At 41.7% G+C, this 26953-nt stretch overlaps 2 protein-coding genes across 2 annotated transcripts; both read left to right on the top strand.

Annotated features, from left to right (window-relative positions):
• Window positions 1-531: 531 nt before the first annotated feature.
• Window positions 532-8665, top strand: LOC147153018 (rho-related GTP-binding protein Rho6-like). Its single transcript, XM_086017761.1, has 5 exons — window positions 532-777; window positions 1404-1491; window positions 4135-4244; window positions 4332-4466; window positions 4556-8665. The coding sequence occupies exons 1-5, from the start codon at window positions 658-660 to the stop codon at window positions 4799-4801; spliced, it is 699 nt and encodes a 232-aa protein (XP_085873887.1). The 5' UTR covers window positions 532-657; the 3' UTR covers window positions 4802-8665.
• Window positions 8666-17507: 8842 nt separating this feature from the next.
• ddx23 (DEAD (Asp-Glu-Ala-Asp) box polypeptide 23) lies at window positions 17508-26727 on the top strand. The gene is made up of 17 exons (XM_086017567.1): window positions 17508-17675; window positions 18229-18386; window positions 18829-18942; window positions 19520-19613; window positions 19682-19747; window positions 19847-19985; window positions 20094-20227; window positions 21365-21477; window positions 22504-22647; window positions 22756-22981; window positions 23132-23277; window positions 23361-23538; window positions 24405-24647; window positions 24723-24874; window positions 24973-25081; window positions 25686-25860; window positions 26205-26727. Exons 2-17 carry the CDS (start codon window positions 18229-18231, stop codon window positions 26426-26428), a joined length of 2415 nt encoding a protein of 804 aa, XP_085873693.1. The 5' UTR covers window positions 17508-17675; the 3' UTR covers window positions 26429-26727.
• The last annotated feature ends 226 nt before the right edge of the window (window positions 26728-26953 follow it).

The following is a 26953-nucleotide window of genomic DNA, read 5'->3' as shown; positions in this document are numbered from 1 at the left end:
TGATGCAGTTTTTGCAAGTCAGGGTTACGCCACCAAATATGAAATGTTATCCACTTTGGGGTAATGTAATTTGGTCACTTGAGAAGTAGTTGTCCGCCCCCGATCCAGACCCCCACGCTGGAATTCTTAACTTTTGTCTCATACTCATCCTTTGATTTGAAACCCACGTCTTAAAAAACGATTGACCTTGCCGGCCCGTTCCAATACTTTTGGAGGAGAAATAAATGCAACTGGTAATAGAACCAAAGCCTATGAATTCATGCAACATGTTTTGAATTATAAAAGAGGACAACAACATTGAAGGTGGTACCAGTACATGCAACTCTTCAATGGTGCAGTTTTCGCTTCAACACTCCCGTAATATATTACGGGGTGCAGTTCCTCCTTGTTAAAGCTAATGAAACGATAAATGTGGAAATCCTGACCCTGAACAATGGGAGGGTCGATAAGTCTCCTGCACAACGCTCCTCGCGCATGCAGGCACACAAGCTAAGCGCTCATTGGCTGGCGTCACGATATAAAAATCCCGCAGTGCTCCGCTTACTTTGTCACCGAGCATCAGCCGGAAAAGAAACGCCGAAGCCACCGCGTGGATTTAGAACACTGTCAGTCTTATTTCGACGCTGCTGATTAACTGTCCCACCATTGATCCCGAGCATGAAGGAGAGACGCCTCCCGCAGCCCTTTGTAGCGCGCTGCAAATTAGTGCTGGTTGGAGATGTCCAATGCGGTAAAACGGCCATGCTTCAAGTCCTGGCTAAGGACTGCTACCCGGAGGTAAGAGATTTATTTCTGCACCACGCCATCATCAGCGTCAGCATCAGTAGCCATCAGCATTGTCATCCTTTTTGACTGTAGCCTAATCGTGATCAGAGCAGGAACACTGATTAAAAAAACGAATACATACAATTGCATCTCGTACACTGTATGTCTCCGTCTTACGCGTAAAGTGTATGTCAAAACTTGCTATATGCAAATTGGCAATTGTAAGGCTACCTCTTCTGCGTATCTCAGTCGCATCTAATGAGTGCAAAATCTAATGAGATTCATCAAAAATTGTTCCTTTACAAATATAATTAATAACGTTCAGATTTGGTTGAAACTGTCAGAGAGGAATTTATTTTAAAAAGAGCAACAAGCTGTTGTGGTTTTGGTCCACGGTGGTGCAGAATTTTAATTTATGATATACGAAAGCTGCTTTTTATATTTTTGACACACGCAATTTGAGTGTACAGGTCTAGAAATACGCAGGCTACCCAAAGACTGGCAGTAAAATCAGCGGCAAGCTAGGACAAATGAATCATGACTGATCCATGAAAGCACATGCAAGTCACACTGCAATACAATGAGAGCATCTCATTTTAAGATGAGTTACATAAAGCTCTCCTCCTCCTTCTCTCCAGACGTACGTCCCGACTGTGTTTGAGAATTACACCGCCTCCATGGAGCTTGACGGCCAGCGTGTTGAGCTCAGTCTTTGGGACACATCAGGTAAGAATGCATCAGTGTCTCCCTCTTTCTTATTCGAGTACGTTTGGGATTCCGCACAAGCATTCACTTGATTAATTTCATTATCCATTGTTGATTTATTTCGAGAAACTAGTTTTACCTTCATGCAGACAGTATGCTTGGAGACAAGTAAAATAAAACTCCAGGTTACACTGTGTAATACCAGTAATGCTTCTCAGTGCTTACACTCGATCCTTTTTTATTGCTTGTTAAACAATGCGTGTCACATAAATTTTAAAAATCCATTTGCACAGGGTGGTCACTAAAATCATAGCGGGATTATTCATTAAGGTGGGAGGGTCTCTTGACTTGAAAAAAAAAAAAAAAAAGTAAAAATACATTATTTAAGAAAAAAATAAATATTCATATATATATATATATATATATATATATATATATATATATATACATATATATATATATATGAATATGCAAATCTGTGAGGATTGAACTTTGAATATTGTCGCTGTCATGTGAAATACACTTATCAGCATTTTTTTTTTCATTTTCTTATTTTTACCCGAATCATGTTTCCACGTTACAGACATCGCATTAAAGTGAAAAAAAAAAAATCCAAAATTGGAGATAAGTGTTTTTCACAGGTCAGGGACGATTTGTAGCAGCGGACTGTAGTTTGAAGTTGTAATATCACAGATCTTCGGTGCACATACTTATTCGACGTAAGCTGCGTCTTACACTGCCCAATAATATAACGTGAGTAGGCATAATAATTTTGGGTGGATTCTGAATAATTTGCAGTAAAAACGTAGTACTACAATAATGTCTGTTTCTTGTTCAGCAGTTTGCGCCGCCCTAAATGGTAATTTCTATGAATATGTATTATCAAAAATTAAATATATTAAAAGCATGTACTGTATTTTACATGTATGTACTTGTGTACTTTATGTGGACCCCCACCGATGAAAAGTTGTGGCCTCTCCAGAATTTAACATGCCCATCGCCGCAGTAGTCAATGTCATGTCCTTCTTTAGATATAAACTGAATCCACAGTGTCCCTTTTGGCTGTTTCAAGGCACAATCAATTAACAGTGAGTTCCCTACAATCATCATAATTCTTAATGGAATCATTCATTATCAAGACCATCCTGAGGTCAAAGATATTCAGAACAAAATGTTGATCTCCTTATTATTATTATTGTTATTATTATTATTATTATTGTTGTTATTATTAATAATATTATAGCTTTGAGCAGATTGTGTTTGAGCAAGTTATATGATACTTTCATTTGTGGTCCATTCCCATGTTGAAAACTGAATTCATACTCTCAGTGGGTGAAACGCAGTGCATGGCACACTGACATAATGAAAAGTGTTATGTAAATACAATCAATAAGGTAAAATCCGTCCACTCCCTTATGGATTTCTTTCATAACAACATTGACTGCGGCATTCTGCTCGGAGGAGGGTGACCTGCGCCAGTTGGCTTGCGGAAGGCTTGTTTTCCTGGGGAGAGAGGGTTGCCTGGGCCATGCAGGGGGTGGAAGTGTGTTTGCTTGTGTGTGCGTGCATGCCTGTGTCTTATCCTATTATGAGAACAGACGGCACAAGCGAGGGACACTGTGCAAAAAAACAAATTCATGAACTCCTCACACCTTATGCTCTATGCAGCTGAATAATGGTTTTTTTTTTTTAGGTTCTTCTTCTACCGAGCAAAACGTTTATCAGTCAGCATCACTTAAGCATTATTAACGTTCCACTCACTATTTACGCCTTTTCTTTCCATAGATCTTCATTATTGGCATGTGAGTTAGTACATGTTTGTGCTTTTGTTAGAAATCTGTGTGCCAGTGGATCACTTACCTGATACGACCAAGAGGCCAAAAGACCACAATGTTACATTTTTGTTTTATATTACGTCCTCTAATACTGCACGGACAGCCACTCATTCACTTTATCTGTGGCAGTAGAGAGTGCACGTCCAATGAATTCACTCATGTTTGCCCAACCAATGCTTGTGTGTGTGTGTGTGTTTGGTTTGTTCAGGCAAGCAAGGGGCCTTTAATGAGTAGCTTGGTCATGGTGGGTGTAAGACATTGTCCTCCTCTTCGATTTCTCTGCCTCCTCTTTCTCAGGCCTTACATCATTCCTCAGTTGTTATGTGAAGCTGAAGATACTGACGGAGTTGTATGAGTTGTCTTGTGCTGCGGAGGCAAAGTATATGCTACAAACTTAGTTGGTCCTTGGTAGGTACAACATATCCATTTCTGGTGTATTTATATATCCCCATATTTACAAGGAAATATCGTGGCATATGTTTACACCCCTCAGGAAAAGTGTTGGAAATGAAATATCAGTATTAGTGTGTGCGGCAGAGCCAAGACAATAGAGAACGGACATCCTGTCAGACTGATTTTAGCACAGGAGCATTCCTGAGGCTCAAAATAACTTCTAGATAGTTATCTGTCTGTCGATCAGTCCGCCTAGCAGTCTGATTCAACACTAGGTGGGTGTGAATGATTTGTCATTATTGACACAATTGTTGTGAAGAAGACAACACAGTATGTTCCAAAATGTTCATTGTTGTGGTTGTAATCCGGAATTTTACCACATCATGTAAAATAGACAACAGCGATGTAAAATTTGTACCCTACTCTGCCCCTCAAGGTTCCCCATACTACAACAACGTTAGGCCCCTCTGCTACAGTGACTCAGATGCAGTGCTCTTGTGCTTTGACATCAGCAGACCAGACTCAGTAGACAGTGCGCTGAAGAAGGTAACCGCTGCTACGCTGCGAAAATGAACATTGCATATGATGACGTGCGTCAAAACATCGCCTAAAAATATGAACCCTGTATTCTAGTGGAAAGCCGAGATCCAAGACTTTTGCCCCTGCACTCGGATCCTGCTAATAGGTTGCAAGACAGACCTGCGCACAGACGTGTGCACACGCATGGAGCTGTCCAATCAGAAACAGGCGCCGATCTCCCATGAGCAGGTGTGTTCTAACTCCCCCTTTTGTGTCTTGACTTCCATTATGAGCCGGCGGGGCGCTCAACAATCAATGTGACTTCTGCTTCACGGCAGGGTTGCTCCTGGGCCAAGCAGCTCGGAGCCGAGGCGTACCTGGAGTGCTCGGCCTTCACGTCGGAGAAGAGCATCCACAGTGTTTTCCGTGCGGCCGCCTTGGCCTGCATGAACAAACTCCAGCCGACCGACAAGCCCAGTCCAGTTCGCCGTCTCTCCAAGAGACTCCTACACCTGCCCAGTAAGACAGAGATCATCTCCTCCACTTTCAACAAGGAGAAGTCAAAGAGCTGCACCATCATGTGAACACACAGCGGATGCACACCAGGACAAGTGACCTGCTGATGGCTCAGCGCAGTGATGTGGGTTCCTAATAGACTAGACGCTCTTCACCCCAAATCCCCCATCACTTGTCCCTATATACTCTAATCATTTGCTGCTGAGACAGACCAACCAGCCCGAATCCTTGCAAGGTTGCTGAAAGAGAGGTCATCCAAGATCTAAGTGGATAGGGTGAATGCTGCATTTAAACACATTAACTTAATTATCAACCATTTGGAATTCTAATGCAGTGCCATAGCGATCCATCTGTCTGGAAGGCAACGATATCAACTCATCAGACACTTTATTTGGTACACTTGCACAATATTGTGAATATACAGCAAAAATGAGAGACTTTGATTTATATTGGTTAACTTGGCTCTTTCATTACATGCCTGGATGTGTGTGATTTGGTTGTGTGTGGTGTGCAACGCAAAGTGTAAGTTGGATTTCCTATTGAGGGATTTTAACGAGTATAATTGAAGAAATAATAAGTCGGTTACTTTCATAAGGAGGTCTCTAGACTAACCTTTTGCAATGGTTGCACTTTTTTTTCTTTGGCGCACCACCGCAAAAGTTAGTTACGCCAAAATTGCCACTGCATCGCATTCAACACCATATGTTCACTCCCTTTTTAAACAAAATTGCTTTTTAGGCAAGATTGACTGGTAAATGACTACCGGTAACTAACAAGTTGGTCATCAGAGTTATTTATTTCAACCACAATTCCACACAGTTAACAGTTAACTTTCTCAAAAATATTGGTACCTGACGTGCTCTATGTTGAATGTTGGTTCTGACTTTTGGACATATCGGGCCTTAACATCTCATTCAAGAAGTTGTCAATCGAAATCTGATGAGCGTAGGTCACTCAGCTAGGCCTGGCACAAGAACATTTTTTAGAAAGATATATTTTCCTCAAAACGAAAATGATGGAGGGTAATATTATTGTTGATGTTTTTTTATCCTGCTGTTATTATGACAGAGCATCTTAAATGGAGTATATCCTTTGTAAGAGCAAAGAAATTGTTTTTCTCAAGAATATTGAACATCGGAATTGAAATGTGAAACAATAAATCAAATATCTTAGTATTACAGACTCAAGCTCTGTTCACAATTGTAAACATTTGGCACAGAGGTATCGAGAGTCACTTATACCTTCCTCCCCCACCCCTCGAAAGGCTGGTCGCACAGGTGCAACCTTTTCTTTTTTTTAAGCGTACCATTTAGAAATTCGGGTACCAGGTCAACCGAATTAATCTCAGTCTAGAGCACTGATAAGACATCCTATAGATTAGTTATACCATACACGATCTATTGCTAAATTCAGAATCAGACAAAGACAATCAACATCTTCTAAAGGCCAATACAGCTGTTGTATTGGAGCTCATGCTGTGCAGGTGTACCGAATACTGTGTTACTGACAAAGCTTGAATACACATTACTACTGCTTTGCCTCTGGAAATGTTCTCAGTGTTGTCATTTTGCTCTGTTCATGCCTACTCATGTGACTGTCACCATGGCGCACAATGAGCCAGAGTGTGAAAACCCCGTCCAACATTGGTCCTTGATTCCCTTGCTGTCCCTTTGCTGTTTTTCATTTGGGTTAAAGCTGACGGCGGAGAAACTAGCAGCAAGGGTAGCGCTTTGGCGAGAAGAGCGTTTGTTTGCAAAGGCAGTGGGAGGATGAACTCTAGGGATGAGATGTGACTCAGCACTCACGTGAGCCTTCCAGTGTCGTGGTGGCATTAATGATAAGCCTCAATTTCAGTGCTGAGCGTGAGCACGTCATCTCCAGACGCTTGCAACACATCGCAGCAACATTCATGAAACATTCCTATTCACTTAATTGTTGTTTATTTTCACATGATAGCGGAAAGCGGAAGTCAACCTAAACATGTTTTTTTCAAGCATATGTTCTATGTAGGCCCACTAGTTGAAACAAGCCATTCTGATAAATATTGCGTTTGTGGAATATGAGTCAAGCAGCAAAATCCCCCCCTTTTTTAGCCATATCAGGGGGCGGCCGTTTTGTCACTTCTGTCGACTAAAAATGACATCACAAACGTGCAGGGCTCAGGTAACGACCGATCATGGCTCACCTGTTTTCTGAAGCTGAGCCATTATTGGTCATTACCTGAGCCCCAAGCAACAGTGATGTCATATTCAGTCGACAGAAGTGACAAAATGGCCGCCCCCTGATATGGCTGAAAACAGGGGGATTAACTCGTATTCCACACACGCAATATTAATCAGAATGCCGTTTTTAGACTTGGCCTGTAGCTGGTTATGCAACATTTTTCTGTGTTGCCTTGTTAGCATTAACACAAACGTCCTGAGGTGATGCTGATTAACTCGGGGGGAGGGGGTTGGGAGCAGAATCACTCAAATGGGCTGGTCCTGTTTGCAGAAAGACTTTTTCCACCTTTTTCTTTTCGGTTTTGCTTTTCAAGTTCCCTAAAACACATTTGCAACAAAAACGTATCTTTATATTTCTCCTTCCTACTGGCTGTCTTGAGTGTTTTCGCTAGCTGTCACTGTCCTTGTATTCACTTGAGTCTTCTAGTATTAGTGTCTGTTGACAGCTAAGCTAATGGAAGACCGGATGATTTGTAGGTCTGCACCACGAAGACCGGAGTTGTCTGGTAATGGAGAACACTGGAATTTAACATGTTGCCTAGCAACAGTGTGCAGGATTCCTGTCTTGCACGGAGGTGGAGGGATGATTTTGCGAAAGGGCGCATCACCTTTCATTTGTAGCATTAGATGTGCCACGGCCAAGGTGACGTGGTCTGCTTTTAAAGACCCCAATTTTCACGACATCAATCGGTAGCACGCGAGAGAAGAACCTTGGAACAACTTCTCAAATGCACCTATAACTCAGCTGATATTATTTCACTCAACTGTCGTTTCTAGAGCATACATTTTCCCAAGCAAAATATCTTTTTGCTCCCTTGCTCTTTTTTTCCCCTGTACAAATCTTTCCTTGCCTGTTTAAAAGAATGTTTCAGTGAAGTTGACAATGTCTTAAATTATTGACTCAATGGTGTATTTGTTATTGCCATACTCTATTTTTCATCTTCAAATCTTTATTTAAATAAAAACATTTAAAAACAAACAATTTGGGGTCAATGTGTAATAAATACGGCATAGGAACGCATATGCTGCTTGGTTTATGAAAGCAACTTAATTTTATTCTTGAAACACGTATTTCTGAAGCCTTATCAAATTAGAGCAAAGATACTTCTGTAATCTAACTGATGGCACCAGATAAGAGCATTATGTCTATTTTGTCTCAATTAAAAGTGATAATATATCCTTCTTTTCTGGTCAAGGCTAAAGCATTTCATTTGATCTAATGAAACCAGAGACATACAGTCCCCTCCAAAAGTATTGGAACGGCAACGTCAATTCCTTTGTTTTTGTCAGTGACCCAAAACACACTGCCAACACATTAAAGGGCTTCATCGGGGGGAAAGTGGGAGGTCTCGGACTGGGGAAACCAATCACCTGAACCCAATAGAGCATCCATTTCACCTCCTGAAGAGGAAAAGGAACCCCTAGAAACAAACAAGAATTGAAAGAAGCTGCAGTAAAGGCCTGGCAAAGCATTTCAAATGAAGAATGCAACAATCTGGTGAAGTCAAAAGGGTCTCGCGCTTGATGCAATTATTTTAAGTAAGGGTTATGCTACAAAATACTAAATGGTATTCACTTTAATTTAATAATGTCTGTTCCAATATTTTTACTCACTTGAAAAGTGGGTGGCTTCAAACAAAAGGTGCTTTGTCCTGAGTTGTTTAACACAATTGGATGTAAAGATCATGAAATAAAATCTGGAATTCTGAACTTTTGTCTCATATTCATCTTTTGATCTGAAACCCAAATGTATACAAGACAAAACAAAGGAATTTGCCGTTCTAACACTTTTGGAGGGGACTCATTCCTATTAACCTCTGACCCTTCAATATATAGTCAAACCAGTGCTGATTAAGCGCAGCCATATTTGCACTCATGGAGCCGATCACAGTGTGCTGTGCGAACATCAAGCAAATATTCTATCCCTTCGGGGCCGTGTGGCCTTCAATCAGATGAAGACATGATGTCAGAACAAAACTCTCGAAGTGATGCCACTGAAGCATGATCACAGCCTTGGGGGTCAACCCTTCCCCCAATACACACACACATGCATGACCACCCCCACATGTATACTATACATCCTTTTGCATGTATGATTCACTATGAAAACCTGTCACTTTGTTTTGCTTTTCTCAAAAGATGAAGAGGAAACGGTCAAATTGGTTTGTCTTGATGTGACATTGCACTCGGGATTCACCTCCCGTGAAGGTAATACACGCACACACAGACACACTCACGCACGCACACCTACCACACACACGCAGACACACACACACACACACACTGTCCTGTTTGCAGTAGTTCAATGTAAGATTTCAGGGCAAAAATGCACAAAAACACAAAACATCACTAAGCATGACACCAAGAGTCTTAATCTCTCTCAATGAAAATCTATAGAGTAAAGTTCGTTGTACTTCTTTGTGTGATGCCCCCACAGAGGGAAACCATTGATGGTTAAAAGGAAGAGTGTGAGCAAGACTATACAGAACTCTGTCCTTGAGGTTTATGGAAAATATGCGGTCTTCTCATTTACTGAATGTGATATTAATCTTATACCACCATAAAAATGTTGCTAGTGTATTTTGGACAAATGAGTATGAAATATTTAACAGTGACTGCAGCCTGCATGTCACATTTATGAAAGTAAAGTAACTAAAAGCTACCTTGCGGGGTATACTAAAAAAATATGAAACAATAACTTCATTGTTAAATGTCTTCAATTGGACAACATTGTGTCATTTTTAAGAACTGGATGCCTGGCAAAGTCAGTACTGTCAAAGCGGAAATCAACCCAAACACATTTTTTTCAAGAATATGTTCCCAGCAGGCCCACTAGTTGAAACACGGCATTCTCATTAATATTGCGTTTGTGGAATATTAGCTAAGCAGAAAAATCCACCCCTTTTTAGCCATCTCAGGGGGCGGTCATTTTGTCACTTCTGTCAATTGAAAATGACATCACAACTGCTCAGGGCTCAGGTAACGACCAATCACAGCTCAGCTTCTGAAAACAGGTCAGCCGTGATTGGTCGATACCTGAGCCCTGAGCAGTTGTGATGTCATTTTCAGTCGACAGAAGTGACAAAATGGCCGCCTTGAGAGATGGCTAAAAATGGGTGGATTAACTCTTATTCCACAAACACAGTACTTAGCAGAATTCCTTGTTTCAACTAGTGGGCTTGCATCGAACATATTCTTGTTCGAAATGTTTGGGTTGACTTCCGCTTTAAGTGTTCACGTAAAGAGACTCACCTCCCAGGCACAAGCCATAATCTCCTGCTGCTCTCACACGCATGAGAGGTGTCCCTGTTCATAGCTAAAGTCAGTGATCTGGGGTCTCCATGGCTCTGTGGGCTCCACGTGGACTTGTCAACGTGTCCTTCAAGAAGATACTTCACTTATTTATCCCCCTGTTGCTTTGTCACCATTGCGAATTCCTCACTGTGGAATGAAAAGGGAATTATTAAACATATTCTTTCTTTCATCTGTATTAGCTTCAGCTAATGCTGGTAGTGTCAGTAAACTAGTGTTTGGGTTGCAGAGTTGCAGTGCAATATATGAATATCTCTCTATGTTATGTAATATTGCATGTGAACTCACACAATTTATTAGTAATTCCACAAGTTACTCTTAACCCAAAGAACGCTGAGCCTCATCCATTTCCTGTTTGCTTAATTTCCTTCCTTAAGCAATTATCTGCCCCGCCTCCTTTTAGTGCATTTGCTTTGTCTTCCTTTGATTTGTATGAAATCTTATCAGGACCTCGGCCACCGTCTGCTCTCCAAACGACACGGCTGTAGTGTTTGGCATTCCTCAGCTATCACACACAGGAGACAGTGGTGACTCGTGGCCTTCTTATCCATTAGCACAACAACAGGGGGAGATATCACTTGTGAGAATATAGACTGACATACGCTCTGATAAATGTCATCTCGTCTGCGCAAACATTGATTCCTCGTTTTCCGTCTCCCTGCCACTCCTTCATGATACATGCAGTGCTCAACACATTGGACCACCTCCACATCAACGCCATCACGGGGTGCTCTAATGGAGACTCATTTTCACTCAAATCTTGATACCATTTGGAACAGGAATGAGGAATTTGAAGAATTCATCTTTTGAACCCCAAATTCGAGGAGTCTCGACGGGCTTTTCCGAAAAGTCGGACAAGCATAACATACCCCAACAACATAATTTGGCATCTTAATCGGGAAATAATGTGTGTGTGTGTGTGTGTGTGTGTTTTTAACAATTTGAAAATTCCTGGATTACTGCCAACGATGCAAACAAGGATCCAAAAGCATGATAGGTTTCAAAAATGACTAGTTTATTGAGTGTTCAACAGGGATCCTAATAAAAAATTAACATCTTAGAATCCCAGCAAAACTGTTAACAACAATGAACAACAAAAGATCACAGCAAAAACTGGAGGCAAAAATGAACTCAGAAATGCACAAGAAAAAAAATTATAGACCGTAACATAAAAGAACAGTCAAGCTTACTACACGGGTGGGTTTTGGACACTGCAGCGTAGAAGACGATCTGACAAAGGACAAGGTTAGACGACGCAGACTGTTTATGCATAGCCGAATGGGACACAGGTCACCACAATGAGGAGACACATCATAATAGTGTTTTTAAACCTTACTTTGTGACATGATGGTGTTATCAAGAGGTGGATTAGGCCACTTACACATCCACTGAAGGCCATGATCCGAAAGTCGCCATTAGTTGCTGGTGATATGTTGAACAGTATTTCATTCATTTCATATCATGGCACAGTTGCATGCTGTCATATTGTGCTTTGTATCGTATTTCATTCCGATATGATAGTGGTGGTATTAAAAAGCTGAGAAGTCTCCCCGAAGGCCCAGGTACCAAATGCATAGCAACTGGTCTGTTCATATTTACGATGTTGGATTAAAAAATAATCCCACGATATGCGTGGAGGAGGACCCAAAAGATGGAGACAAAAATCAAGTCCAGTCTAAAGTATTTAATTAAAAGAAAACAAAAAGGCCAACAAGCCAAGGCACTGGAATAATTCCCAAAATAACCAGGATCAAAAGGAAACTAAACAAACACTAGGACAGGATTTGATCTGACTTTGACAACAGATTAATGACAAATGACGACAAACCAACATGGACTGAAAGAAAACGGGGAACTAAATACAGACAAGTTGGCGATACAACGGGGAACACCTGCACAAGACACAGAGGGTAGGAGGGAGCTGGTTGGCTAGCACAAGGGACCGGGATGACAAGCACAGGTGAACTCAATAACTTAACGAGAAACAGAAAGGAGCACAAGGAAAAACATGAAACTGAAGTCAAAAACCAAACTCAAAAGAAAGACTTTGACAGATAATTTACACCACATAGCTAAAGAAGCACAACAGTTGATGTTTCTGTTGTAAAAGGTTGCCATCCTTGTTTTTATTATTACTTTTATGTTTTTGTTGTTTTTTTTACTTGCGTTTGACTTACTGTGCATTTGCATTAATGACCACACTGCGGATTGATGGACAAATTACCACCATTTTGGAAACATTTTCAGAATATCAATCCATGCATGAAAGAAGGTTTGCGCAGGCCAACAATGACACATGTTTGATAGAAACTAATGAACTAGGCAGAACAAGTGATCTGCGCGGTCTTGACATTTCGTTATTCCTGGATGGACGAAAACCTGCTGCAGAGACGGTGAGACAGTCGTGGATCAGGAACCTGGCGGAGGGATGACTTTGTCTGCGTTTTCGTCTAAAACCCTCTGAGAGCGAGGAGGAAATGGACGCCGCGTTCCGTATCTCATTAGCACACGAGCGCATCATCTATCAGACTAGCGGTGCGGACAAATAAAAACACTCCGATGATGCCGTCTCTTGTAAGAGAGATACAGCAGTAAAAAAAAAAAGCAAGCACAGGGTCTGATGGGGATTTGCAACACTATGCTGCCTGCTTACTGATTAGCTATCTGCACTGACATAGATCACATTCCCTCACATCCCCTGCCAGTGCACATACATACAAAATAGTGAGCAGTGCCACAGCTGCACTGACACCATCATAACTCCTATCTGCGTCGGGGAATGGCGGGGTATATATTGGGCTCAGCTGGGTGGAAAGAGACAATCTCCAGCGTGTCATTATGTGGTTCAGTCCCAGAGTCACTATTATGTCTACACACAGGCTGTGTTCACTCATGTACAGTTGGCCATGTATGCCCTGCATTCATTTTGGGTGCTGTTTATTTCCCCCCCCCCCCAAAAAAAAAAGGCAGCAAAAGTCTGCTTCAAATCAGCCCGTTAATTCCATCCTCATATGTGAAAGATTATGCAGCACTGCGACTAAGCTTGTGGATGGATTCAGTTTTAATATGCCAGTGAGACACAGACAACATCAACCTAAGTCATTCTTAGCCATGAACCCAGATGCTTATATTATTATTAAGCAGATGGCTTGTGCTGTGATAGCCTTGTTATTATTCTTTCTCTCGCCATTAGTTCAGGTCTGCCTGTGCACTATTTGCAGCGCGGGGCATTCATGCAGACATGTGAAGTGGTGTATGAATGTGTGTCAAATGTGATGTGTATACTAAGCAGTTTATGTCATCTGCTCTGCATATTTCCTTATTCTCCAGTGCAGTGGGGTAAGTGAGGCATGTTTGTGAACATGTACGCACTGCTCTTCAGCTCGGGAATGCTGCAAAACGAAGACGACTTAATGTGCGTCTGCAAGTCTTTAACTCATTCACTGCCATTGACAAATGTACTTGTTTTTTCACGGTCCAGCCATTCAATCCCAGGAATTTACAGTGTTTATATTTTTTTCAATTTTTTTCAAATTAAAGAGGGTAAAAGAGAAAATGTCTGGCAGTGATTAATAGTTTTCTCTGATACGTAACAGATCGACATTAGCCACATCCTGTTCACGTTCACCAAATCGAAACCTCCTCAGATGCACTCGCTTTGAGGTGCCCGGTTTGGCACACCCGGAGGGCACGTCAAGAGCGAGTGCTCTTCCAGCGCTTTAATGAGTCTTGCTTGGCATCGGGGAGTACCATGGGGGGAAGGGGAGCCAAAGCTGGGGCGCAAGCGGTGCCTGAATTGGGGGTGGACTGTGGTTAGGCTTTGTGCCATCCTGTCATGTACATTCAGCTAAGTCCTGCTAAATGTTTGGTGATCCGTGGCATGTTTTCCGTGTTATATTGGTATAGAAATGACTTCAGTTGGCGTTCGTATGAATTGAGCCAATAGTCAACATTACAAAATACCAACAAAATGCATCAGGAAATTAACAATGATTAACTGACAATGTTACAAGTTAAATAAAGAAAATAACAATGAATGTGGATATCAAGAGTCTTTTTTTTACTGTTAATGTTATGTTATCTGATATGATGTTAGCGTGTACTCAAGTTAGGTTTAGAGGTATATGCATTTGGAGTTTGTATGATTTGTATGATATTGTCTGCCTGAAATTGTAATAATTTATGTCCAACAGTCTTTTGTCTTCATTTCATGGTGTCTGTTTTCCCAATGCAGCTGCCTGCATTTGCGAGGTTTTTCTTTGGGCTATTGAAATGGCTGTTTTGTTTTTTTAACCAATACAATATTGGATTTCTCACTCTTTTGTGAAGGCTCAGAGTGACATCGACATTTTTACATCCTCTGATTGGTTCAGCTAAATAGTCTCATATGTTCGCCCCTCTCATTGGTTGAGCTAAACATGCGCACCAAAGATTGATTTACAGTGGGGGACGATGTTGCACATGATTAAAAAATTATTTTAAAGAGGCACTTTGGACATTTAAAGAGGGATTCAACCCCCAAAAATGATTTCCAAAAACATGTTCTGTGAAGCCTCCACTAGTCAACACACAGCATTCTGATTAATATTGCAAAATCAACCCATTTTTAGCCACCTGCGGGGGCCACTTTCTGTCGACTGAAAATGACATCACAAACGCTCAAGGCTCAGGTAATGACCAATCACGGCTCACCTGTTTTCTGAAGCTGAGCCATGATTGGTCGTTATCTAAGCCCTGAGCAACTGTGATGTCATTTTCAGTCGACAGAAGTGACAAAATGGCAGCCCCCAGAGATGACTAAAAACAGGAGGATCAACTCTTATTCCACACACACAATATTTATCAGAAGGCCCTGCTTCAACTAGTGAGCTTGCATAGAACATATTCTTGAAAAAAATATGTTTGGGTTGACTTCTGCTTTAAGTCCCCACCGAACGTCCAGGTCCAAATCTCACCGGCCGCCAATTATACACACAGACTAAATTATTGGTATTCTATATAAAGGTGCCTGACAGAGGTCTGCCAACAACCCCTGAACTACATGCAGTTATTTTCTTCATATTGGCATCTGAGAATTTTGTATTGTTCTTAATGCTCTGAATTGAGATTTCTTCAGTGTTTTCATGACGCAATGTGCTGTAGTGTTGAAAACATTTCAGTTCATCTATGTGCTTGATCTTCTGCGCACCTTTGCTTCTAACAAAAAGGCATACTTTTTCTTGCTTTATAGGCACCAAAATTACAGTTACCATCTACAATTGACGTCACCAGCCATTACCGACACCTGAATTATAATCTATTAACTTTACCTAGCAGTTATTTCAGTGGATCATCCAACATTTGTTTTTTACCTGACAATTTTTGGGGGGTTTCTGAAAATAATGTAAAGGATTGACTGAACATGTGTCATTATTATGTTAAGGTAGTATACAGTATTGGCACAGTGAATTACAAAAATGAGACATTAATGCCAGTACTTAACGAAATACTCTGCCAAACTGTATCATTTTCATCAGTTTATCAACTCTCGTGTTTATTTTATCTTCTAAGACATCAACTCAACTGACAACGCTTCCTCTCCAGAAGGGCAGCGTTTCGTTCTCTTGATCTTCTGGCGGAGGGAAGGACAAGTCCAGAATATGAATCAGCATCACTCAATCTGCAGTTGAAAGGTTTCTTTTCAAGGTCTTTTTTTTTATTCTGCAGGGACATACACATTAATGAAATGACAGTAGCCATGGATTGTATTTGTAGTCACTTTTGTCTTTCTAATCCTAAATAGTTGATTTGAAAGCAATTTGCGTTTCTGATAAGTGATCAGTTTCCTTAATGATGGCTCATACACCACCATAGACCAAAGTGGTGTTTTCCTCTATTCACCCATCTCTCGGCATTCCTGCTTATTCCTGCTCTCTAAACCACGTGCTCTGCCCCAATCCAAGACAATGATTGGGTCCTCAATCTTATACGTGTAACAGTCATCCAATCAGTGTGCTGATGGTAGCGCTCCCGCATACAGCGCGCATTGATTGGATGGCCATTTTCCCGCCGAGGGCCACCAATCAGGAAGATGCGCTGGCACAGAGAAGCTCCCTTTATAAGCAGGCGTTGTCAGCGGTCCCATTCAGAAAAGATGGTTGAAAAGGCACAAAGAGCTACAATCTCAGCAGACTCAAGCGGAGCGCAGTCAGACAAGTGGAGTGGTCATTGAAGATGCACTACAACGGGCGATAAGGAACTTTATGGAAATTGTGCCATTGGCTTAACTATTCCCCTCATAAAGAAATCATTTGGAACAATAGTAGTATTACCATAAAGTATAAACGTTTGTATAATAAAGCCTGGATGGAAAGGGGTATATATATATATATATATATATATATATATATATATATATATATATATATATATATTTTACATTACAGTTCCTTCGTGGATTATCTCTGGTTGATCTCGAATGAATGTTACTGTATCTCACATTTTTATTTATAATTTTCATCTTTTCTTTTTGTCTTTTTTGTGTGTATGTTGCTTATTTCTTGCATTACATTGATATTTTCACTTTGTTGTAAAACAATTACATATGTAAATGTTTGATTGTAAGTAGCAATTAAAAAAAACTCTTCATTAAAAATAAATAAATAAATAAATAAGTAACATGCTTTCGAACCCTTCATGCACTTCGACTACGTGTGCACTTCAGCGAAGGCCATAGGGTGCAAGTGTGGGCATTGGGATTGGGTCCAACTCAGATTTCAGGATTAGACTCAGTTTGTTTAACCTGCTTTGTGAAATTGACCCCAGGTGTCTTACTTCCAGGTTTGAAAAATAGCCACCAAAATAACTCGTATTTCAGAAGAAATTAGATCGCCATCGTGCCAAAGGTAATATATGATCATGTATGTGTCAATAGTTAACGGTGGAAATCTTAAAATAGCATGATATAGGTAGGCCCTTTAAATACTTGTCACAATCGTGTTTTAAAAAGGCCTGTTTGTCAAATGCTATTTTCATGTAAATTAATTAATCATTTACAATTTACACACACACTTAAACTGTCCCATAAGTTGTGCATAATTGCTCAATGGGATCAAAAGTGATTTTTAGTTTCAACAAAATAAAAACATTAGTTAAAGTTAACACTCGTTTTACGTAAAACACGGTCGCCACCCTGTGCTTGAGATGAGCAGAGATTTTCTGGACAGGCATTTAGGTGTTCATAAACAGGGCCCCCAGACGGCTTCTTCTTGCAGGGAAACGTAGTTTTTAATTGCAATTATAACCCGCAGTGTGGTCCATTACGTACTACTATTCCCACAATTCCTTGTCGCCTTTCCTTGCGTCGATCGATATGGCGTCTTCTTGAAGCGTACATTAATCGCAAGTGTTTTGTTTACAAGGGATCACGGTAAGATGAAAACATTATTTTTTAAACACTCGACTTGAATGTAAAACAATTGGTAAACATTCGTGGTGTTTCTAATACAGAATTCTCACGTTGCTAAATTGTTAGCTCTCAAGTGCTAGCTCAGTTGCTCCACACACTGCAGTCATTCAGCTACCAAGCCAAGTACATTTTCACAATATGGATGGATGAAAATAAAACAGCGGTTTGAAAAGGAACTGTTGCGTTTGTTTGTTTTGTAGCTTTCTGACACCGATGCGCTAGTGAGATGCATACATTTAGTCCGTAATGAATAAAATGCATATACCCGATCGTGTGCTGCGGGTATTTTACACTGGCCTGATCATGCAGGAGTTTAAATGAAATAAGGGTGCTACCGAACTATATACAATATACACTGTAAAACTGGGTGAGTGAATTGTTCTTGTCACCAATGCAATGTATTTTTTAGTAATCTGCACATAATTTATGAGTTGCCTAATAGGAATGTTGTCAAATATCTATTTTTATAAAGACAGTACGCTCAACCATCTCCATGTTGTCTTTATGCTTTCAGATGGCAGCCGATTCCTCAGAGAAGAAAGATGTTGACTCCTCAGGGACCAAAGACAGAGAGAGGAAACGCAGCCGCTCACGGGAAAGAGATCGGAAACCGTCACCTATACGAAAACGCCGTCGATCTCGGGAACGCAATCGCTCAAAATCTTTGGAAAGGTATTGGGTCGTGGACAGCTTGTAAAGAAGATACATGTATTCTTTTTTTGATTATTCTGGCGCTGTACAGAGGCATACGAAGCTCCCTCATGGAACACATTAGGTAAGCGACAGGTAGTGTTGCTGCCTTGTGTTTACTCTGTAAACAAATACAGTGCAGCTCAACCTCTAGCTGGCCAGCGTTATACTTTAGGTGGTACATCAAACTCATTTGAAACTGTATTTGAAAATATTATACACTATATGTTTTTTCAGAGAATGGCCTGAAACAAAATAAGTTCTGTATTGTTCTTAACTACTCCAAAAGTGCATTGCAACAATAGGAAAATGCGAGTACCAGGTTGACAACAGTTAAGAAGCACTGCACTTGAACACACTTGGGAATTTTGTGCGTGGCTGTGGTTCAATGTTTCTCCTCTTTTGACTTGTATTATGACTGTAGAGACCGCCGCTTAAAAGACAGGGACAAGGAGCGTGACAGAGACAAGGACCGAGACAGAAGCCGGAAGGACCGAGACAGCCATCGGCGTGATAAGGATCGCAGTCGGCGCTCCAGGTACATAGATACTAGTTTGCACAACTTTGGGAGACCAAATATTTTTGATGATAATATAGTAGTTTGGTTTCTATTTTATTTGCTATGCACTTCTGCAGATTTTGAAGTAAAATAACAGCCATTGCAACCACACAGCCACAGTTTTCCTCTTACTTTTATTATGCATTGCTATAAAAGGTGGTGATCGTGGTTAGCGCAACTTCCCCACAGTTCTGGGGCTGCTAATTCAAATCCAGGCTCCAGCATTCCATTGTAGAGTTTGCACAGTCTCTCGATGCTTGCATGGCTTTTCTCAGACTGCTCTGGCTTCTTCCAACACTCCAAAAACATACTTCCTGGGTTCACTGAAGACTATCAATCAGTGTGAATGTGAGTATGAGTGATTTTCTGCTCGTATGTGCCCTGCGCTTGACTGGCAACCAGTCCAGGGTGTACCTCACCTCTTTGCTTAAGTCAGCTGGGATAGGCTCCAGCTCACCTGTGACACTCGTGAAGATAAGCGGTATACAAAAAAAATCTGAACAGTAACACATGAGCTTGAGTTCCTTACAACAGTGTTTTGTCACCTTTTCCAAAGGAGTCTGTCACCCAAGTCAAAGGATGCCAAGCTAAAGAGCGAGAAGGACATAAAACCTGAGGAAGAAGAAGATGACAAAAAGAAAAAAGAGAAGGTACGGTCTGGCTGAGAATTTTATACTGCAACCTTTACAAATGTTCAACCTGTGTTTCTTCTTTTCAGGTGCAGCCGTTATCTTTGGAGGAGCTTCTGGCCAAGAAGAAGGCAGAGGAAGAAGCAGAGGCAAAGGTAGGGAGTTTACAGAAAAAAAAACTTGCCCATAGCTTTTATAGGCCCACAGCTAATTTCTACCCTCATCTGATGTTTACACCTTGGCTCTTATTTTAGCCAAAGTTCCTGTCTAAAGCAGAGCGAGAGGCAGAGGCTCTGAAGCGGCGGGAGCAAGAAATAGAGGAGAGGAGGAAAATGATCGATGAGGAGCGGAAGAAGAGAAGGGTTTTTCAAGACATTGGACGAAAAATGCTCGGTGTGTGTCATCCTTTGGTTCACTCAGTTACTGTCGTTGTCAATACGAATGTCATTACCGGTAGTTGTATTGACAGATGTCAATACTAATCGGTGATGTGTGTTGCAGAGGATCCACAAGAAAGGGAGAGGCGGGAACGACGAGAGCGGATGGAGCGGGAGAACAATGGAAATGAAGAGGACGACGGGCGACAAAAGATAAGAGAGGAAAAAGACAAAGGCAAAGAACTGCAGGCCATCAAGGTTGAAAATTAGTCATGCTTCATGACTGTATTGTGTCCACTATGGAAAAGCATTTGTCATTAGAACTGCAACAATGACTGTGTTTACATGCAGACAATAACCCTTTTAAAACCCAAATATAGGCAGTATTTGGGTTTTTAAAAGCCATGTACACGCACGCAATAACCAAAATATGCCCTTATTCGGGTTTTTAAAATTCCGAATATCATGCCTGAGTTACTCCCTTTTTTGTATATGGCTTAGCATATTTTATTGTATGTCCATACAGGTTATCCAGACAGCGAGGTAGAGATGGAAAGGAGGTACAGCAGGTTAGGTTGATTAAGTAAGGATGGAGATGCAAATGTTTTAACTAGTGCCAGCGGTGTGATGGGTAGATGGAAAGAATATTTTGACGATTTGATGAGTGCGGAAAATGAGAGAGAAGGAAGAATAGAAGAGCACATTGCGGTGGACCAGGAAGTCTAGTGTGGCAGAGAAGTCTGTTCGAATAGTCCTGCCCATGTTTGACGGTAGCAGAACAGTGGTGAGGTGTGCTGTAGGTATGACCGAGGAATTTAAGGCGGAGGTAGGACTGCATCAGGGATCAACTCTAAGCCCCTTCCTCTTTGCAATAATGGATAGGTTGACGGATGAGGGTAGAATGGAATCCCCATGGACCATGATGTTCTCACCCACTGGTTTTGTTGTGATACAAAATATGAGATGTGGTCAATGTGGCAAGGTCGCAAATTATAGCCCATCAAATGCACCGAAACTTTCACACAATGAAAAATCCATGTCCGTGCTTAAGCGAGACAAAGCCGCCCGCCGGTAAGGCATAACAATACAGCCTAGACAGTTCACATATATTGTGTTTAATAACAGTACAATTTCATATATACCCTTGGATGATGGTGGATATCATTATAGGCAGTTATAAACATTTTTACGGGGATGTGTTAATTACTCACCACATACGAGTTGTTTCACACATTCATTCAGTGTAAGCACAGTCATATCTTATGCGTCACTTTAAACACATGTAGATTAATAAAGCCACATAAATGGTTGAAAGAAAATCAGCAAAAGGCTTTAAATTGGGAACTTGGACTTGCTGTGACGATCCACATTCAATAAAAACGTTCAACTTTACAGGAACGTTACTTGGGTGGGATGAAGAAACGTCGGCGAACACGTCACCTGAATGACAGGAAATTTGTTTTCGAATGGGATGCTTCTGAAGACACGTCAGTCGACTACAACCCCATGTAAGTCAGACACTCTATCATTCCAATAGGACATACCTATATGTGGCAATATGTGGTAAAATTAACTTCGAAGAAGAGTGAGTGGAGGTGGGCGGCGGGGAAATGAGGCCAACATTTTCCGGCCATTGCTCTGGGGTGAGAAGGCCGCCCGGCTTCTCCGGCGGCCGTCAAAGCGTGCGCATCATTTGGAAGGAACCAGAGAGCTCAAACTTAGATGAAAAAAAAAGATCAGAGAATTAAAAAAATGTTTTTAAGGTATTACTTTCTTTGGGTGTTTCGGTTTTCAACCTTGGTTTCTTCATTTTCGGTTTTAAGTTTACACCCAGAATTTTCATTTGCATCCCTAGCAAGATGTATGCCTCGGTTCAATAAAGGTAAACAGTTAGTTTGAGGCGGTATTTCCCCGTCGCACCCCTGATGATCTGTCACTTAACATTAACCCATTAAGGCCTAAAGCGCCTTACTCAGCAGCTCCCCAAAACCTAAGGTCGCCTTTGGAATTAGCCTTGAAAAGCTGAAGTTCTCCCAGAAATTATTTTCTATTTTAATTACAAAAAAAAAATCGAGTGGTAATTACCATCCTCTATTCTGTTACAAAGACGTCAATGTCGTCATTGTCTACAAACCATACCATATCACGTTCGACTGGTTCCACTGGTCGTGCGCGTGGTCTATATAGCTCTGCCGTTACTTACATTAATCAGAGCTCCCGGCGATCGACGGCGTCCGCCATTAGCCTACCTACGGCTGGAAAAAAAAATTCCACGACATCCTCCGCGGCCTCGCGACACCGTCACGTGTATATTCTGATGCATTAAGTTGGCTAAGAGACGGAGAATTGGATTAAAAAAGGACGGTGACGTATCCGCTCCCCCGGTTTTAAAGGTAGAAAGACACAACGGCGCTCCCGGCTCTAGTGGTAGGAACGCGGTTATGCGCTCCCGGGCTTAACGGGTTAATGTACCACGGAATTCTGATCGGGAATCACTGATTTATCGGAACAATGTGATAAATGTATTGCCACAGATACAAAGAAAAACATTCGGTGCAGCTGTATGGACGTGGCTTCATCGCTGGCATAGACCTCAAGCAGCAGAAAAGAGAGCAGTCGCGTTTCTATGGTGACCTGATGGAGAAAAGGCGTACAATGGAGGAGAAGGAGCAGGAAGAGTGAGTATACATTTTGGAATGACCTGCCGTCCCACCACTGACCCCATCGCCACATCTCACCCTCTGTTTGTCACGGGGCCATCCGTGCCCGTCCGTCCACGCTCTCAGGACGAGACTGAAAAAGATGCGCAAGAAAGAAGCCAAGCAGCGCTGGGACGACAGGCACTGGTCTCAGAAGAAGCTGGACGAGATGACCGACAGAGACTGGAGAATCTTCCGCGAGGACTACAGCATCACCACAAAGGGAGGAAAAATCCCGAACCCCATCCGGAACTGGAAGGAGTACCAGCTGCCCGCGCACATCCTCGAGGTCATCGACAAATGTGGCTACAAGGTCAGCCAGCGCTCAAATATTGTCCTGTGGGACTTACGTAGCACTTGTTTTTTTACAGCGTGACACTGATTTATAATCATGGCACTTTCCCACTTTATTCTGGTCTGTGTTGAATTTATTTACCAATAATATTTTCTTCTTAACATCCAGGATCCAACCCCTATTCAGAGGCAGGCCATTCCTATTGGCTTACAGAACCGTGACATCATCGGTGTGGCCGAGACGGGCAGTGGTAAAACGGCTGCTTTCCTCATCCCGCTGCTCGTCTGGATTACCACCCTTCCAAAAATTGACAGGTCATAATGCCATACCATGCAGGACTACGGACCGGTAAACATGTTGACTTGTTGTCTTCATCCGTACGACTCATATTTTGCAGGATCGAGGACTCGGACCAGGGTCCTTACGCTGTGATTCTGGCCCCGACTCGTGAGTTGGCGCAGCAGATCGAGGAGGAAACGATCAAGTTTGGTAAACCGCTCGGCATCCGCACTGTGGCTGTTATTGGAGGAATCTCCAGAGAGGACCAGGGCTTCCGTCTCCGGATGGGCTGTGAGGTGAGATGCCGCTGCCGCTTCTGTCTCTTAAATACAATGTGGATGTGAACATTCTCTCTGGATGAAATGATCACAACTGACGACGAGCTTCAGATTGCACTTAGAAGTGTGAAAGGGCGTACTTGTATGGTGTTGCCGCCGCTCATACGGTGAAATTTTACGTGCGAGCAAGCTTCACAATCAGACTTTTTAAGGATTAAAGCGGAAGTGAACCCCCAAATTTTCTTTACAATATGTTCTTTGCACTAAACACGGCATTCTGATTAATATTGCATGTCTCAGCTTCAGAAAACAGGGGAGGCCTGATTGGTCCTTACCCGAGCCCTTATGCACTATGATGTCATTTTCAGTCGACAGCAAGTGATAAGATTGACCAAAAAAACGGGTGGATTTTGCTGCTTAACTCATATTCCACAAAGACAATATCAATCAGAATGCCTAATTTTGACTAGTGAGGCTGCACAGAACTTAATATTGTCAAAACATTTTTTGGGGTGGGCTTCCACTTTTAACCCTCTCAGGCTCAAATTAAGTTTCAGTAATAGTTTAGTAATACCGTACATCTGACTCAAAAAAGGCTCACGTAATATGAATGTGTATTAATTAGGGGATTAGCAATTAGTCGCTGCGAATCTGCAACACCTGCCCAGAGAGGGTTAAATTCATTTCATTGGGGAATATTGAGTAAATTAAGTCACGAGCTTGGTCACGGAACGACTGAAACTTGTGAGTCAATGTACCACATGAATTTAGTGTAACATGGCTGGTCGATAAGGAGGATAGAAGGATAAATCTTAGCGAACCAGACGTAATCAGCGTTGAGGAATTTCTTGTACAACACGTCAACTGCCCACATGTTCCAACAGATTGTTATCGCCACCCCCGGTCGTCTGATCGACGTACTGGAGAATCGCTACCTGGTCCTGGGCCGCTGCACCTACGTGGTCCTGGACGAAGCTGATCGTATGATCGATATGGGCTTCGAGCCCGACGTCCAAAAGATTCTGGAATATATCCCGGTGACCAATCAGAAACCGGACACGGAAGAGGCCGAGGACCCTGAGAAAATGACCATGAACTTTGAGTCTGGGAAACATAAATACAGACAAGTATGTAAATTCCCCTTGTTGCCGTTTCCGCGCTCCATTTGTATTCCGTTGATTATTGATTTCTTTTCCTTGCAGACTGTCATGTTCACAGCAACCATGCCCCCCGCTGTGGAAAGACTGGCGAGGAGCTACTTGAGACGCGCCGCCGTGGTGTACATCGGGTCCGCGGGCAAACCTCATGAGAGAGTCGAACAGAAAGTGCTACTCATGTCCGAGGGAGAGAAAAGGTGAGACTCCTGAGTCGTGACGTAAACATCCAGCAATCGTATTTGCTGCTCTAAGGGGTTTCCAACACTTGCGGGCACATGTGATTTGTGTGATGCAGGAAGAAACTGCTGGAGGTGTTGGCGCATGGTTTCGAGCCTCCCATCATTATCTTTGTCAACCAGAAGAAGGGTTGCGACGTGCTGGCTAAGTCCTTGGAGAAGATGGGCGTAAGTCATTGTGGTTTATTCAACCTGTGTATTCCTGCATTAAAGATGAACCATTTTGGTATGACTAGGTAGGGCTGTGCAATTCATCGAAATTCAATTACGATTATTACACTCCACGATTACAAAACTGGCATAATCATAAAAAACGATTATTAATATTCATTTATAGCCAATGCACTCTTTGTTTACACGAGCAAACAATACTTGAATTTATAAATTTGCACCTTTTTCAAAAAATCATTTTTAATATATGTATTTTTTTGGTCCAAAACAAACTTACTTACATTTATGTGTCTTGATAGTTTTTTTTCATTTAAACATTTTCTTGTTTTGGACCCAAAAAATAAATGATTGTTTGAATAATCGTGACTTCAATTATTACCAAAATAATCATGATTAATATTTTTTTCATAATCGAGCAGCCCGATGACTAGGCTTACACCCTTCTGGTTTACCAATAAGCTGTTGATACTGGATTTACCATAATATGCTTTACTGTGTGCAGAGTGTGTGTGTGCGACTACTGTATGTCTACTGTAGATACAGCATAACTACTGTATGATGTCGTTTCTAGTAACTTGGATGTTACAATCTCTCTTCACAGTACAACGCTTGCACACTTCACGGTGGCAAAGGTCAGGAGCAGAGAGAGTTTGCACTCTCCAACCTTAAGGCGGGTGCCAAAGACATTCTGGTGGCCACAGACGTGGCTGGTCGAGGTATTGATATCCAGGACGTGTCCATGGTCATAAACTACGACATGGCCAAGAACATTGAAGGTAAGCACCTCTCCACCGGTGTGTCTTTTACTGAAGTCAAATTATGTAGTAGCCTTCTAACTACACTTGAATTTGTGGAAATTGGGAAGGTGTAAATGTGAAAAGTTGAATGTTCCAATGGAAATGAATGGTGAATATTTTTTTTGTTTTTTTAAGTGTGAATGAGTTGAATGTGTGGGAAGTAGGAATTTGGGGGGTGTTGAAAAGCTGAAATGGAGGGCACAAAGAAACACAGCAACACTTTTTCGACTGGCCTGCGCTCTTTTGAGTACCAGTTTGCTTTTGTTTGAGTTTTTTTGGACTATTCTCGTACCACGTAACATCCCATTCATTATTCCTCCCAGATTACATCCATCGTATTGGCCGTACGGGTCGTGCTGGTAAGAGCGGCGTGGCTATGACCTTCCTCACCAAGGAGGACTCGGCTGTGTTCTACGACTTGAAGCAGGCTATCCTAGAGAGCCCCGTGTCCACATGCCCGCCAGAGTTGGCCAACCACCCGGACGCACAACACAAACCTGGAACGATTTTGACCAAGAAGAGGCGAGAGGAGACAATCTTTGCCTGAACAACACCTACAAAGATCTTTAGGTCTTGTTTTAATGTTAAACTTGTTTAAAATTTGATAACTTACACAGAGATCCTCCTCTTGATGATCTATGATGTAAGGGGTTAAAAAGATCCTCATTGGCAGTGCTGGAAATAAGTCAGGATACGTACAGAGCAGTAGTTGACTTTTTCCCCCTCCCCTAATTACTCTTATTTTTCCTTTGCTTTTACTTTGAAAAATTACCATATACAATTTTAATTACAGTATCAGCATTTGTATGGAAACAATAAGTTGTGAATAAATCATCAACAATTGCATGCATCTGTTTTTTTCCTGTTGCTGTCCATAAATGTGCTGAACATTTGTAAAAAAATTTAAATAAATACAAAAATTAAGCAGTTCTGGAATACAGCATTAAAATGGCAAAAATAAGATGATCAAACGTTGGGGCCAACACCACTAAATGTGTTCATTTAAAAGATTGAATACGTTGTTTCAGAACATCCTAGTTTTTGTTGAAATTTAATCTCATCCTGTGTAATC

Source organism: Filicampus tigris, chromosome 1 (genome assembly GCF_054856515.1).
Source record: "Filicampus tigris isolate MCC_2025a chromosome 1, RoL_Ftig_1.0, whole genome shotgun sequence".
NCBI classification, from domain to species: domain Eukaryota; kingdom Metazoa; phylum Chordata; class Actinopteri; order Syngnathiformes; family Syngnathidae; genus Filicampus; species Filicampus tigris.
The sequence above is the reverse complement of the archived record's forward strand: the minus strand, read 5'-3'. Positions and strand labels throughout refer to the sequence as shown.